A 12,396-nucleotide genomic window follows, 5' to 3' on the forward strand; every position below is an offset into this window, starting at 1 on the left:
GGCAGTGGTGGCCATCAGTTTGGATGGCTTTGGAAGAGCATTAGATAATTTCATGGAGGATAAGGCTACCAATGGCTACTAAGCATGGTGGTTCTACCTCCCCTGTTGGAAACAGTATATGCTCTAGATTCCAGTTTTCAGGGAATCACGGGTGCAGGGGGTGTTGTGGAACTGAGATCCTGCTTGCAGGCTTCCCATGGTCATCTGCTGTTGGAGTAGACTGGCCTTTGGTCTAATCCAGCAGGTCTCTTCTTAGGTTCTTATCCAGCACATGTGAATACTTAGCAGCATGCGCGCGCACACACACACACACACACACACATGCCTGTGAGTGCAAGCTCTGTTCTGACAAATCCTCTCTTCTCCTCAGGCTGTTGCAATGTTATCTGCTCTGATAAGACCGGGACCTTGACAGCCAATGAAATGACTGTCACTCAGCTCGTCACCTCAGATGGATTCAAGGCAGAGGTACAGTCAGCGAATGTGCGGTTTGGACAAAGTTGTCAGTTGTAATACAAGACAACTCTGAACCTATAAGCCTCCTTGGTTGATAGCACTCTGAGCTTGTCTTTTTATAAGATGACAAGGGTAGTGATGTGCTTTTAAACGGTTTCAGTGCTGTTTTAAGTAGGGTTACTTATTTGGTTTTGGTTGCTTTTTTTTTTAAGAAAATACTTTCATTTGTCATGTGTTTTCAGTTGCCTGTGATTTATGCTGTGAAATGTCTTGGGTCCTGCATCAGGAGAGAGGCAGAATATAAAATAAATAAAATGAATATTAATCTGATTTATTTGTTGCCTAATTCAAAACATCTCTAGTAACTGACATACATAATTTAAAACAACCATCAAGCTTAATAATAAAGCACACAGAAAGAGCAATAAGCATCATAATAATAATAATCTACTCTCAAATGCTTGAGGGAACAATCATGCCTTAATATGGCACCCAAAGGATGTTAATGTCAGTACCAGACGGGCCTTGATAAGGAAAGTATTCCATAGATGGGGAGCCCAAAACTGGAAGAAAAAACCCTCTCCCTTATTATCACTCATAAACCCATAATTTCACTTCCAGTGGGCTACTGATTCACTTTGCCAATTAACTTCAATCCATAAATGCCAGTATTTCTGCCCGCTTTCCTTAAGATATCCGTGTCTCCAAATGTACCCTCCTCTTTCTGACATTAAATAATGTCAGCTGGCCATAGAGTTGGGTCTCCTCTGCAGGTGTCTTCTGTTCTTCCAGGTGAGCGGGGTTGGGTACAACAGAGAAGGAGATGTGTGTCTCTTACCCTCCAGAGAAATCATCAAAGAATTTTCAAACATCTCTGTGGGGAAATTAGTGGAGGTAAGTTATTTGCCGGGATTATTATTATTTCGTAGGAGGAGCAGAGTAGACATGATGGGCTAAACAACCAATGTGATAAGACTTACGGTGTTGATGGAACAGGGGTGGGCAACCTTTCGACTGCTAAGGGCAATCGTGCCTCAGCAATAACTGGGGTGGAGGGTACGTATTGGCAAGCAGTGGGGCTGAACCAGTGGTAGGTGGGAGTCAAACTAGGTAGAACCACCCCTTCTCTCTCTCTCTCTCTCTCTCTCTCTCTCTCTCTCTCTCTTTCTGACTCCCCTTTCTCTCCCTACCCACTGAGCTGATACGGAACAGGCAGATCACTCTTGGCAGATGTCTAACCTGATCAGTTGCAGAGGACTTTGGAATTTAAGCCAAGGGTCCAAGGGTTTCCTACCCCGGCCCAAAAGATGGCACCACAGACTTCAAACCAATCCTTGCTTGTGTTGCACGCCACCCCAATCTCTGAGCGATGAGAGATTGTGGGAGTTCCAGGTGCTTATCCAGGGTTTGTGTTTCTTCTGGAATGAGGCATAGTGAAAACCGGGGTGTCTTTATTATATGTGGCTTATTTGTACATATATACAACCTGAGTGCATGCTGGAGGGGTTCACAGCATTAACACCCCAAGAGGGCCTTGCTTCCTCCCTTAGCCAGTGTCTTAGATTCTAACAGAATCTCTCTTTCCCTCTCTCCAGCTTTTCTTCTAGCTCACATCACTCCAAACTCTCTGCTCTCAACTCTGTATTTGTCTTTCTAACTACCCACGAATGGGGGGGGGGCACCAATTACCATCTCGCACAGATCCACTTCCTTTGTTCCCTTAATGGCCCATCACCCAGGCAGGCTATCAGCCTGCCTTACAACACTTGCTGGAGCCAGAGGTTAGAAGTGTCTCTGCATGCAGCCTACTCAACCCAGCCCCCCAAACTCATCACACTTGCAACTGAGCAACCTCTGAGCCCAGGGCTTAAGCATAACAGTCATTTGATTCATTTCCCCAACAAATGTCACAAAGAAACAAATCTCTTTCAGGCTGGCTGTGTTGCCAACAATGCAATAATCAGGAAGACGACTGTGATGGGGCAGCCAACTGAAGGGGCCCTGATAGCCCTGGCAATGAAGGTAGAGTGACTGTTGCAAGCCCCGGGTGCTTATTAAGTTTTAGATTTAATCGGCTCTGTTTAATTTGTAAAGGCTTAGCAAGGTTGCCAAAAAATGAAGGTAGGATTTAGTCTTCAGATGATCCGGTAAGGTATCTTACCATGGTTGCCAAAATGAGAGAGAGAATTTAGCATTCAGCTGATCTGCCCATTTATCAACAGCAGAATTATAGTATTATAAACCCAAGGCAGCCAGAGAGCAACCTGACTTAGTGATCTTGGCAGTGATCCTCAAAACTAAATAAGTGTAAGGAAATGTGCCCAGTGGAAATATTTACTGTATTTTTCCGTGTATAAGACTAGGTTTTTCCCCCTAAAAAATAATGTCAAAAATTAGGGGGCATCTTATACTCTCAGCCATCTCTCCCCATTTTCTTCAATCTGAGTCCCCCAAAATAAAAGGTAAAGAGACCTCTGACAGTTACATCCAGTCATCGATGACTCTGGGGTTGCAGCGCTCATCTCGCTTTACTGGCTGAGGGAGCCGACGTTTGTCCGCAGACAGTTTTTCAGGGTCATGTGGCCTGCATGACTAAGCCACTTCTGGTGAACCAGAGCAGTGCACAGAAACGCCGTTTACCTTCCTTCCAGAGCGGTACCTATTTACTTGCACTTTGATGTGCTTTCGAACTGCTAGGTTGGCAGGAGCAGGGACCGAGCAACGGGAGCTCACCCCGTTGTGGGGATTCGAACCGCCGACATTCCGATGGGCAAGCCCTAGGCTCTGTGGTTTAGACCACAGCGCCACCCACGTACCCCAAAATAGGAGGTGTCTTATACATGGGCCGTCTTATAGACCAAAAAATACAGTATTCTACCCACCTTCTTGGACCATGTCGCACAGTAAAAATGGTTTCCCTTCATGTCCTTGATATAGGTGTTGCATTGGGCAAGCTGGTATCCTTAGGGACACTCCTTTGTTAAGTGGAAGAGTGACTGATAGCCTGGGATGGTTGGGTGGCGGCAGTGGTGTAGCTAGCTGCTCAGGCACCTGGGGTGGCACGCATGCCCTGCACCCAGGAGTGGGGTGAACCGCCCATGGGACGGAGCAAGCCTCACTTCTGCCTCCCCCTCAGCTGTAGGGGGCTGAGGGGGAGATGCAAACCCCACTCTGCTGTTTCGGGCAGTGCAGAGACTGTAGGCACCCAAGCCACTGCGTCACTCCCAGGACAGACACATGACTCGGGCACCCTGCAGGCCCCACGGTGTGGCACCCAGTGCCCCCTGCCTCCCCTAGCTACACCTCTGAGTGATGGTTCAATCAATGGGTTAGGAAATGGTCTCTTGAAAGCTGGAGATTCCTCTAGAGTGTTTTGAAGGGAACAGATGGAGAGGATACCTCCGTCCCATGGGGGAAGGTTGCCTCAAGCCTCTAGGTCTGCCCCTTGGCTCAGTCTGGGCCAACCAGATTCGTATGGGAAGCCTGCAGCAGGGACTGAGCGCAACAGCAGCTTTCTCCACTTATGACTCCCAGAACCTGGGGTTGATGCCTCCAACAGCGGAATGTTTGCCATCCCTGTTCATTTGTAATAAAGCAAATATTGCAAGGTCACCAAAAGCTTCCACTCGCCCCTCTCTGGAAAGGAAAGGGGGAAAACAGATCATGATGTCCTGAGAACTTCTTAAAGGTAAAGGGACCCCTGACCATTAGGTCCAGTTGTGGCCGACTCTGGGGTTGCGGCGCTCATCTTGCTTTACTGGCCGAGGGTGCTCACCCCGTCGTGGGGATTCGAACCGCCAACCTTCTGATCGGCAAGTCCTAGGCTCTGTGGTTTAATTCACAGTGCCACCCGCTTCTTACCATGTGGCAAATGGGCAGCATGTAACTGTATTTAAATATTGCCTGAGTCACACTTCAAAAACATCAGAACTTGGAAGCCCAAGATGCTGCCTTAAACCAAGTAAAACCATTGCACCCATCTAGCTCAGTATTGTCTGCACTGACTGGCAGCAGCTCTTCAGGGTTTCAACAAGCATTTCATTGTTAACGTTCAGCATATGAAAACCTGTCAGATTTCAAATTGAATGGTAGTCATTCCTTTTGAGCTCTACCGCTCATGTATGTATAGAATTACTAAGTGCTAAAGCCATGGTCCTCTCTCTCCACGTTCCCCCCCCCCTTTTTAGATGGAACTGAGTGATATAAAAGACATCTATATAAGGAAGAAGGAGATCCCATTTAGCTCAGAGCAGAAATGGATGGCAGTCAAATGTGCTCTGAAAAACCAGGTAAAAAGCAAGCAACTTGTTTTTCGTTATCTGTGGTTATTTTTTAGAAAAAGAAAAAGAATAATGATACACCACTAGAATCAAGTTGTGATCAGTCAGTACACATTACATTTTTAACCCACTCTCTCTCCCTCATTCACTCACCCCAGTTTTACTCTCACAAGAAGCCTGTGAAGGTGCTTAGACTCGGAGAAATTGGAGTACCTGTCCCAAAATTACCCTATGAATGTCATAAGGCTGAGAGTGGATTTGAACCTGCGTGTCTCTTCCATCCAAGTCCAGCATTCTAATCACACATGGTGTGGCGTTGATGGTTGGAAATCATCAACCTGTCTGTTTGTGTGTGTGTGTTATGTCACTCTGAAAAACTCCATAAACATTTTTGCAGTAGGTGCAATAGACCAGATTCACACCAGGCATTTAAAGCACTATGATACAAAGAATTCTGGGAGTTGTAGCTCATTAAGGGTGCTGAGAGCTGTTAAAATACCCCTGACAGAGCTAAGATTGCCAGAGTTCCTTGTTAAGAGGGATTGATTGTTAAACCACTTGGCAGATTGTAGCTCTGAAAGGGGAATATGTAGATCATGGGTTGGCAAACTAAGGCCCGGGGGCCGGATCTGGCCTAATTGCCTTCTAAATCCGGCCCACAGACGGTCTGGGAATCAGCATGTTTTTATATGAGTAGAATGTGTCCTTTTATTTAAAATGCACCTCTAGGTTATTTGCGGGACATAGGAATTTGTTCATTTTCCCCCTGCAAAATATAGTCCGGCCCCCCACAAGGTTTGAGGGACAGTGGACCGGCCCACTGCTGAAAAAGTTTGCTGACCCCTGATGTAGATCTAGAAAATGGTAGAACTAGGCAAAACACAACACAGAGAGATTTGTTGTGATGAGTTCCAGAAAGATCTCTCTCTCTCTCTCTCTGCCCCAATCTGAAGGTGCTGAGGGCTGAACTCAGGACTTTCTGCATGCAAAGAAGATGCTCTACCTCTAGGCTATGGCCCTTCCTCAGTTGTTCTTTTCCTCGTTTCATAGGGGCAAGAAGAAGTCTACTTTATGAAGGGGGCCTTTGAAGAAGTGATGCAGCATTGCACCATGTATAACAGTGGCGGCATCTCACTCCCAATGACACCGCAGCAGAAGTCCGTCTATGTTCAGGAAGAGAAGAACATGGGATCACTTGGCCTGAGGGGTCAGTTCATGGCTGTACCTCATTCCACCCCTATGCTTGCTTGAGTCTTGTGTGGGTTGACAAGCTGGGCATCCGGACTGCATCCCTTCCAGCTTGTTATTCCACACACACAAACACCAGGCACCTGAATGCTGAAGGGCAGAGGAAGCCGTCGTATGCCATGTCAGACCCTTGGTCCCTCTGGCTCAGAACAGTTGACACTGACCAGCCGTGCGTCTTCAAGAGCCATCAGTATCATCCTTACATTCTTCTGGGTCTCAAGGAGAATCACAAAAATTAAATACAGATAAAACACACATAGCTAAGAACATGTAATAGGTCATGGTTAAAAAGCAATTGAACAATGTGGGTGGAACCATACTATTAGGAACTATTTCCTTAAAAGCAGTCAGTTCCCCAAAAGCAGAAGGACAACAAGGAGGGACCTGGCCAAGCTTCTTTAGGAAAGGCATTCCAAGCCTGAGACCAGCCACTGAGAAGGCCCTCTCCCACGTTCCCATGAAACATGCCTGTGAGGGTGGCAGGACTGACAGAAGGGCCTCTGCTCAAGATCTCAGAGTCCAGGCAGGTCTATATGGGAGAATTCGGTCCTTCAGATAGTCTGGACCTAAGCCATATGGGACATTTGCAGCCCCACACAGAGATTCTGGAGGTTGGACCATTTTCCCCTGAGCCACAGCCCGACCACATTGCCACCAGGAGCCTGTACCGCTACACTCTGCCTTCCTATCTTATGCTGCAGTGTAGCTTCTGCCCATTCCAGAAACACCTGGGGAACACACACACCCCTCTCACCTGGGCTTATAAGAACCAAGCACTTCTTGACTTGGTATATTTTCATGCTTGTGTTCTTTTAGCTTAGGAGTAGCCAACCTGATGCCTTCCAGATATTGTTGGCCTGCATGCTCATCATCCGTGCCCATTGACCATTTTGGTTGAGGCTGACGCATGTTGTAGTCCAACCACATCTGGAGCTTTCTTATACAGAGTCGTACCATTGGTCCATCTAGCTCAATATCATCTTCTACACAGACTGGCACTGTCCGTCCAGGGCTTCAGGCATGAGTCACTCTGAGCCCTACCTGGGCATGTTGGGGAGAGAACCTTGGACCTTCTGCAGATTCTCTACACTGAGCTATGCCCCTTTCCCTTTCTGAGCGGCAGCGTGAAATAACCTGGTCTGTTGTCACTTTTCTGCTCCTTCTTAGTGCTTGCCCTGGCTTCCGGTCCAGAATTGGGCAGGCTGACATTTTTAGGTCTTGTGGGAATCATCGACCCGCCAAGGCATGGAGTGAAGGAAGCTGTTCGAGTCCTCATTGAGTCGGGTGTTTCGGTGAAAATGATAACTGGAGATGCCTTGGAAACAGCCCTCGCCATTGGTGAGCAAGATAAACCGTCCCACCTTCTTGCAACATTTTGGGCTTTGGGCTTTAGAGAAAGGACAAGTAAAGGAGGGAGAAGTAAAAGAGGTGTATAAAATTATGCACAAAGGAGAGAAAGCAGCTAGTGGGGAGTTGGTTGTTTTCTTTTGCCCTCTCTTATAATACCAGAAGGGACGTGGGTAGTGCTGTGGTCTAAACCACTGAGCCTTGGGCTTGCCGATCAGAAGGTCGGTGGTTCAAATCCCCGCAACGGGATGAGCTCCTGTTGCTCGGTCCCTGCTCCTGCCAACCTAGCAGTTCGAAAGCACGTCAAAATGCAAGAAGATAAATAGGTACCGCTCTGGCAGGAAGGTAAACGCCGTTTCCGTGCGCCGCTCTGGTTCACCAGAAGTGGCTTAGTTATGCTGGCCACATGACCCAGAAGCTGTACACCGCTACCTCGGCCAGTAAAGTGAGATGAGCGCAGCAACCCCAGAGTTGTCCGCGACTGCACCTAACGGTCAGGGGTCCCTTTACCTTTATAATACCAGAACTCAGGGCCATTCAGTGAAGCCAAAGGCAAAAGGAAGACCTTCTCTACACAGCATGTAGTTAAATGATCGAAATTGCTCCTGCAGAAAGTAGTGGTGGCCACCAACTGAGATAACTTTAAAGGAGAATTTGGACAAATTCCTGGAAGATAACACTACCAGTGCCAGCTAGTCTCAATGGCTATGTTCTTTCTCCACTGTCAGAGGCAATATGCTTCTAAATACCAGTTGCTGGTGAGCTCAAGTGGTGTGGATGCTTTTATACTCTGGTCCTGTTTGCAGACTTCAAAAGGCATCTTGTCATCCACTGTGAGAACAGGGTGCTGGACTCAATGGGCCATTGACCCAGCAGGACTTTTCTTATGTTCTGCTTACACTGAAGCACAATTCATTGTTTCGCGCTGAACATCGCAGCTGATTATCTCTACTGCCCATTTCCCTTCTTGCTGTACACTTATTTTTGTATCTCAGATATCTACCTCTGCTCCCACAAGGCTGGATTTGCCTTTGGCTGTTCAAGATGCTCCAGGGGCAAGGCTAGGTGACAACTTGGTGACCTAGAAATAGACTTTGGTGGAATGTTTCTGTCAGAGTTACCAGAAATCCCTTGTCAAATGCCATCTCTGCCTCAATTGGAATGGTCAGTCATATCCTTTCCCTTTCCTTCATAGGACGAAATATTGGCCTCTGCAATGGGAAAATGAAAGCTATGTCTGGGGAGGAAGTGGAGAACACCACAGAATCAGCACTATCATCAACCATCAAAAATGTAATGGCGTTTTGAAGGGGTTCCAAAACGCATGGTGTGTGCTCATTCTTAAAACCCCAGCCGTCTCACATAGATCTGCTTTCTCTCTCTCTCTCTCCTCATCATCCAGGTTTCCATCTTCTTCCGAACAAGTCCAAAACACAAACTTAAAATCATAAAGGTATCTGCTGACCCCAAACAAGCCACAAGTCTGTCCCTTTACCAGAGAAGCTAGTTCTGATTTCTGCACCATGGTGGTCACTACTTTGCTTCTGATTTGCCCACTTCTGTTCAAATTACCATTTTCCTTCTATAGCTTCTCTTTTCCTGCAACTCGTTCTGGGAATCATTTTCTGCTGGTTCTTTGCCGTAGATAAGGGAGTCGGGGAATCAATTTCTATAAAGGAGAACTGAAGCAGCAATTGCAAATCAAGGTGTATCTTCCTTGCCTTTCAGTGCTCAGAACTACATCTTCTAGCAATAACCACCACAAAATACAGCTGGAAAAGTCCAGTTTCTGGATCCATTGGTTTAGGCCAGGCTTCCCCCAATCCAGCGTCCTCTGGATGCTTTGGACTACAATCCCCATCATCCCTGACAATGGCCACACTGGCTGGAGCTAAGGGGAGATGTAGCCCAGTAACACCTGAAGAACAACTGGCAGGGAAAAGGCTGCACTAGGCAGTGAATTACATCATTATTATTTATTAAACTTATTAGTTGCTTTAAAAAAAATAGCCAGTGGAAATGCATTCAATGTTTCCTGAAACTATCTGTGCATTTCCCCCTACTCTTCCACATCCCTTTGTCTCACGAAGGGGAGAAATGAGCCCTGCCTTTCTCTCTGTTTTGGTCGTTGCTGCTCCTGTTGGTTGACAATAGTACAATTGTCTAGGCAAGCACAGTCATTTCCCACTTGCTGTGATCTTTGAGGGTTGGGTGATCTGCTGATTTGTCACTTTGGTCATGTATTGTAAAGATCATGAAAGTGGTAATCAGGTGTAGGCATGTCTTCATTTAAGTGAGCCTCTGTAAGTACCCTGATTGGCTGGCCTGGGACTATTACAGGCAGCATAAAAAATATGTGTGTGCCCTGATTGGCTGGTCTGGAATTTTTCCTGGCAGCATTCAACACTTCTTCATATTATTGGTTGGGTTTGATCCTGCTGATCACATTTGCATGAAGATGCATCCTTAAATTAAAACTGATTGCATGAGCAAAATAATACCTAATAAAAGCTTGTTTCTTAACCAATCCCCATTTATCCTTTCAGCTAGAATTGTTAATTCCCACTGCTGCTGAAAGCCCAAATTCTAAATGGCTAATCTCTCCAGATTGTCTTCCTGTGTGTTGCATTTTGTTTTTGTTTTCAATTTACTTTTTTTTTTCTTTATTGAAAGTTAGAAAAATACTGCGTTTGACATTTTATATTCTGGAGAGGCCAATATCATACCACATAGATATGTGCTGAATTTTGTATCCATTTGCCACTCTCACAGGCTTTGCAACAGACCGGCGCCATTGTGGGAATGACGGGAGATGGAGTGAATGACGCAGTGGCTCTGAAATCTGCTGATATTGGGGTTGCAATGGGGCAGGCGGGCACAGATGTCAGCAAGGAGGCGGCAAACATGATCCTTGTCGATGACGACTTCTCAACCATCATGTAGGTGGCTCTTAAGAGGCACATCAAACATCCCAGCGTCTCTCATCTTGCTCTGGCTTCTATATTCGTTTTAGCAGGGGAAGCTGATTTATTCATTCACTATATTTATGAGACACCTCCTAAAATAAGTTCTCTGGAAGAAGAGCGCAAACCATTAGCAACAAAACCACAAGCAACAGCATTCTAACCTGAAAACAAAACTAGCATGATAAAACATGACATACAGCACAGAGCACAAACAGCCTCCGTCCTGGACCTGCTATTGTTGTCGTTTGGCTGGATGGAGGGGCTGGGTTGTGGCAAGATGAGGGCTATGCGCACATGCTGGTAGGACCCCTAGAATGACCATCAATATCAAAAGCATGGTTGGTGGCCCAAAGAGTGAGAGTCTTTTCTGTGGCTGCTCCCATATTGCGGGTTTCTTTCTCAAGAGAGGTTAGCTTGGCTCCCTCCTCGTTATCTTCCCACCAGCATTTCAGGAAATGATGTCATTGCCCCTGCTGTGAAATACGTGGTGCCAATTCATCTTTGCCTCACTGGTTGTTCTGCACTTAGGGCTAATCCAATTTTAGTATATGTGCTGCCGAAGCGAGCACTGCACTTAGGGCTAATCCAGACTCCCTTTTGTGCTGTGTTTCTAGGCACATGTCAACCAGGGGCGCCGACTTATAAAAAATATTGGGGGGGCGGGGGCCCATACCGACTTATAAAAAATATTGGGGGGGCCCAAGACCTCCAAACCGCTGCTGCTGGGGGAACGAAAGGGGCGAGCCCCGGGCTGCCCCGACCTTAAGTGAACCTGTGAGGGCCCGCCCTTTGCGGCAGCCGATTGGCTGCCGCCGTGGGTGGTGAATGTTAATGAGCTAGGGGGAATCCCCATTGTTGATGGGTCGAGAGCCCGCAACCCCACCCCCTCTCTAGATCGGGAGTGGCTTTGTTTTAACTCATTACTGAATGTATTTTAAAAGGTAACTATCGTCAAACAAGGAAAATAAAAAATACCAACATAATTTTGTGATTTTACAAAGCATAATATAACTAATAATTTTCTTAAATTATTGGGGGGGCAGAGCCCCCCCAAACGAATTTTTGAGGGGGCTCGGGCCCCCTCAGGCCCCATGGAGTCGGCGCCTATGATGTCAACACTTTAAAGCTCCCTGTCCAAGCACTACCACCATGACCCTCTGGCACTTTCTCTTTACCTCTGAATCGGAACAAATGGCAGTCCATGGAAACCCCAAATTGCTGTTTCTTCCAATTCAGTGTTAAAGAGCAGGTTTTCCTGGGGAAAGCAGCAAGGAGAAAAACTTGCTGAGACATAGAGCTTGAAACCATGGACCTGGCTGTGCTTAGAAACAAAGTGTGGATGAGCACTTTCAGCAGCACTGGCAGTTCCTGCTTCCCCCAAAATCCAGAGCTTGGTTGTCCCATAAATGGATATCAGTTTACACACTATTCCTTTTTCCTCAACAGGAGTGCAATCGAGGAAGGGAAGGGCATCTTTTACAACATTAAAAATTTTGTTCGGTTTCAGCTCAGCACGTAAGTCGTTCTTAGCTTAAACCCAGGGGTGGAGGAAGGGGGATTCAGTGGGTGCGGACCGCCCCAGGTGTCATCACTGAGGAGGGGGACAAAATGCCAGGTGGCACTCACTGCAGAGCCTGTAGCATGTCCGAGCCACGCGTCCCTCCTGGAGTGACGTGGTGGCTTGGGAGCCCGCAGGCTCCATGCTGCCCCAAATGGTCTGCCCGCCGCCTCCCCCTCAGCTGTAGGGCGGCTGAGTGGGAGGAGGCAGGCAGACTCCTTGGAGGCCCCACAGAGTGTCCTGCCCCTATGGGCCCCACACACCACCCTGGGTGCCCAAGTGGCTTCCTCCGCCACTGCTTAAACCACATAAGAATCAACCCCCATCGGGGCCACAGAATATCCATGAAGACTTAACTCACTCACTCTTTGTGTTCACGGCAGGAGTATCTCGGCACTGAGTTTGATCGCTCTGTCAACAGTCTTCAATTTGCCAAACCCGCTCAACGCTATGCAAATCCTGTGGATCAATATCATAATGGATGGGCCCCCAGCACAAAGGTGAGGACACAGGAAGATTGGCAGGGGGTGGGCAGGATTCA

General features: G+C 47.2%; 1 protein-coding gene across 1 annotated transcript in view; it reads left to right on the forward strand.

The window, feature by feature from the left end:
* ATP2C2 (ATPase secretory pathway Ca2+ transporting 2) overlaps positions 1 to 12,396 on the forward strand; it is a 39,966-nt gene that overhangs the window by 22,608 nt on the left and 4,962 nt on the right. Inside the window, exons 13-23 of the mRNA XM_081870188.1 lie at positions 371 to 468; positions 1,249 to 1,350; positions 2,389 to 2,478; positions 4,644 to 4,745; positions 5,787 to 5,943; positions 7,152 to 7,322; positions 8,527 to 8,624; positions 8,734 to 8,784; positions 10,104 to 10,270; positions 11,744 to 11,812; positions 12,239 to 12,355. Of these exons, the coding sequence (XP_081726314.1) occupies positions 371 to 468; positions 1,249 to 1,350; positions 2,389 to 2,478; positions 4,644 to 4,745; positions 5,787 to 5,943; positions 7,152 to 7,322; positions 8,527 to 8,624; positions 8,734 to 8,784; positions 10,104 to 10,270; positions 11,744 to 11,812; positions 12,239 to 12,355 (1,222 nt within the window). The remainder of the gene's footprint in view (positions 1 to 370; positions 469 to 1,248; positions 1,351 to 2,388; positions 2,479 to 4,643; positions 4,746 to 5,786; positions 5,944 to 7,151; positions 7,323 to 8,526; positions 8,625 to 8,733; positions 8,785 to 10,103; positions 10,271 to 11,743; positions 11,813 to 12,238; positions 12,356 to 12,396) is intronic.

The sequence above is a fragment of the Podarcis erhardii genome (genome assembly GCF_964252035.2).
Source record: "Podarcis erhardii genome assembly, chromosome: 7".
Classification (NCBI taxonomy): domain Eukaryota; kingdom Metazoa; phylum Chordata; class Lepidosauria; order Squamata; family Lacertidae; genus Podarcis; species Podarcis erhardii.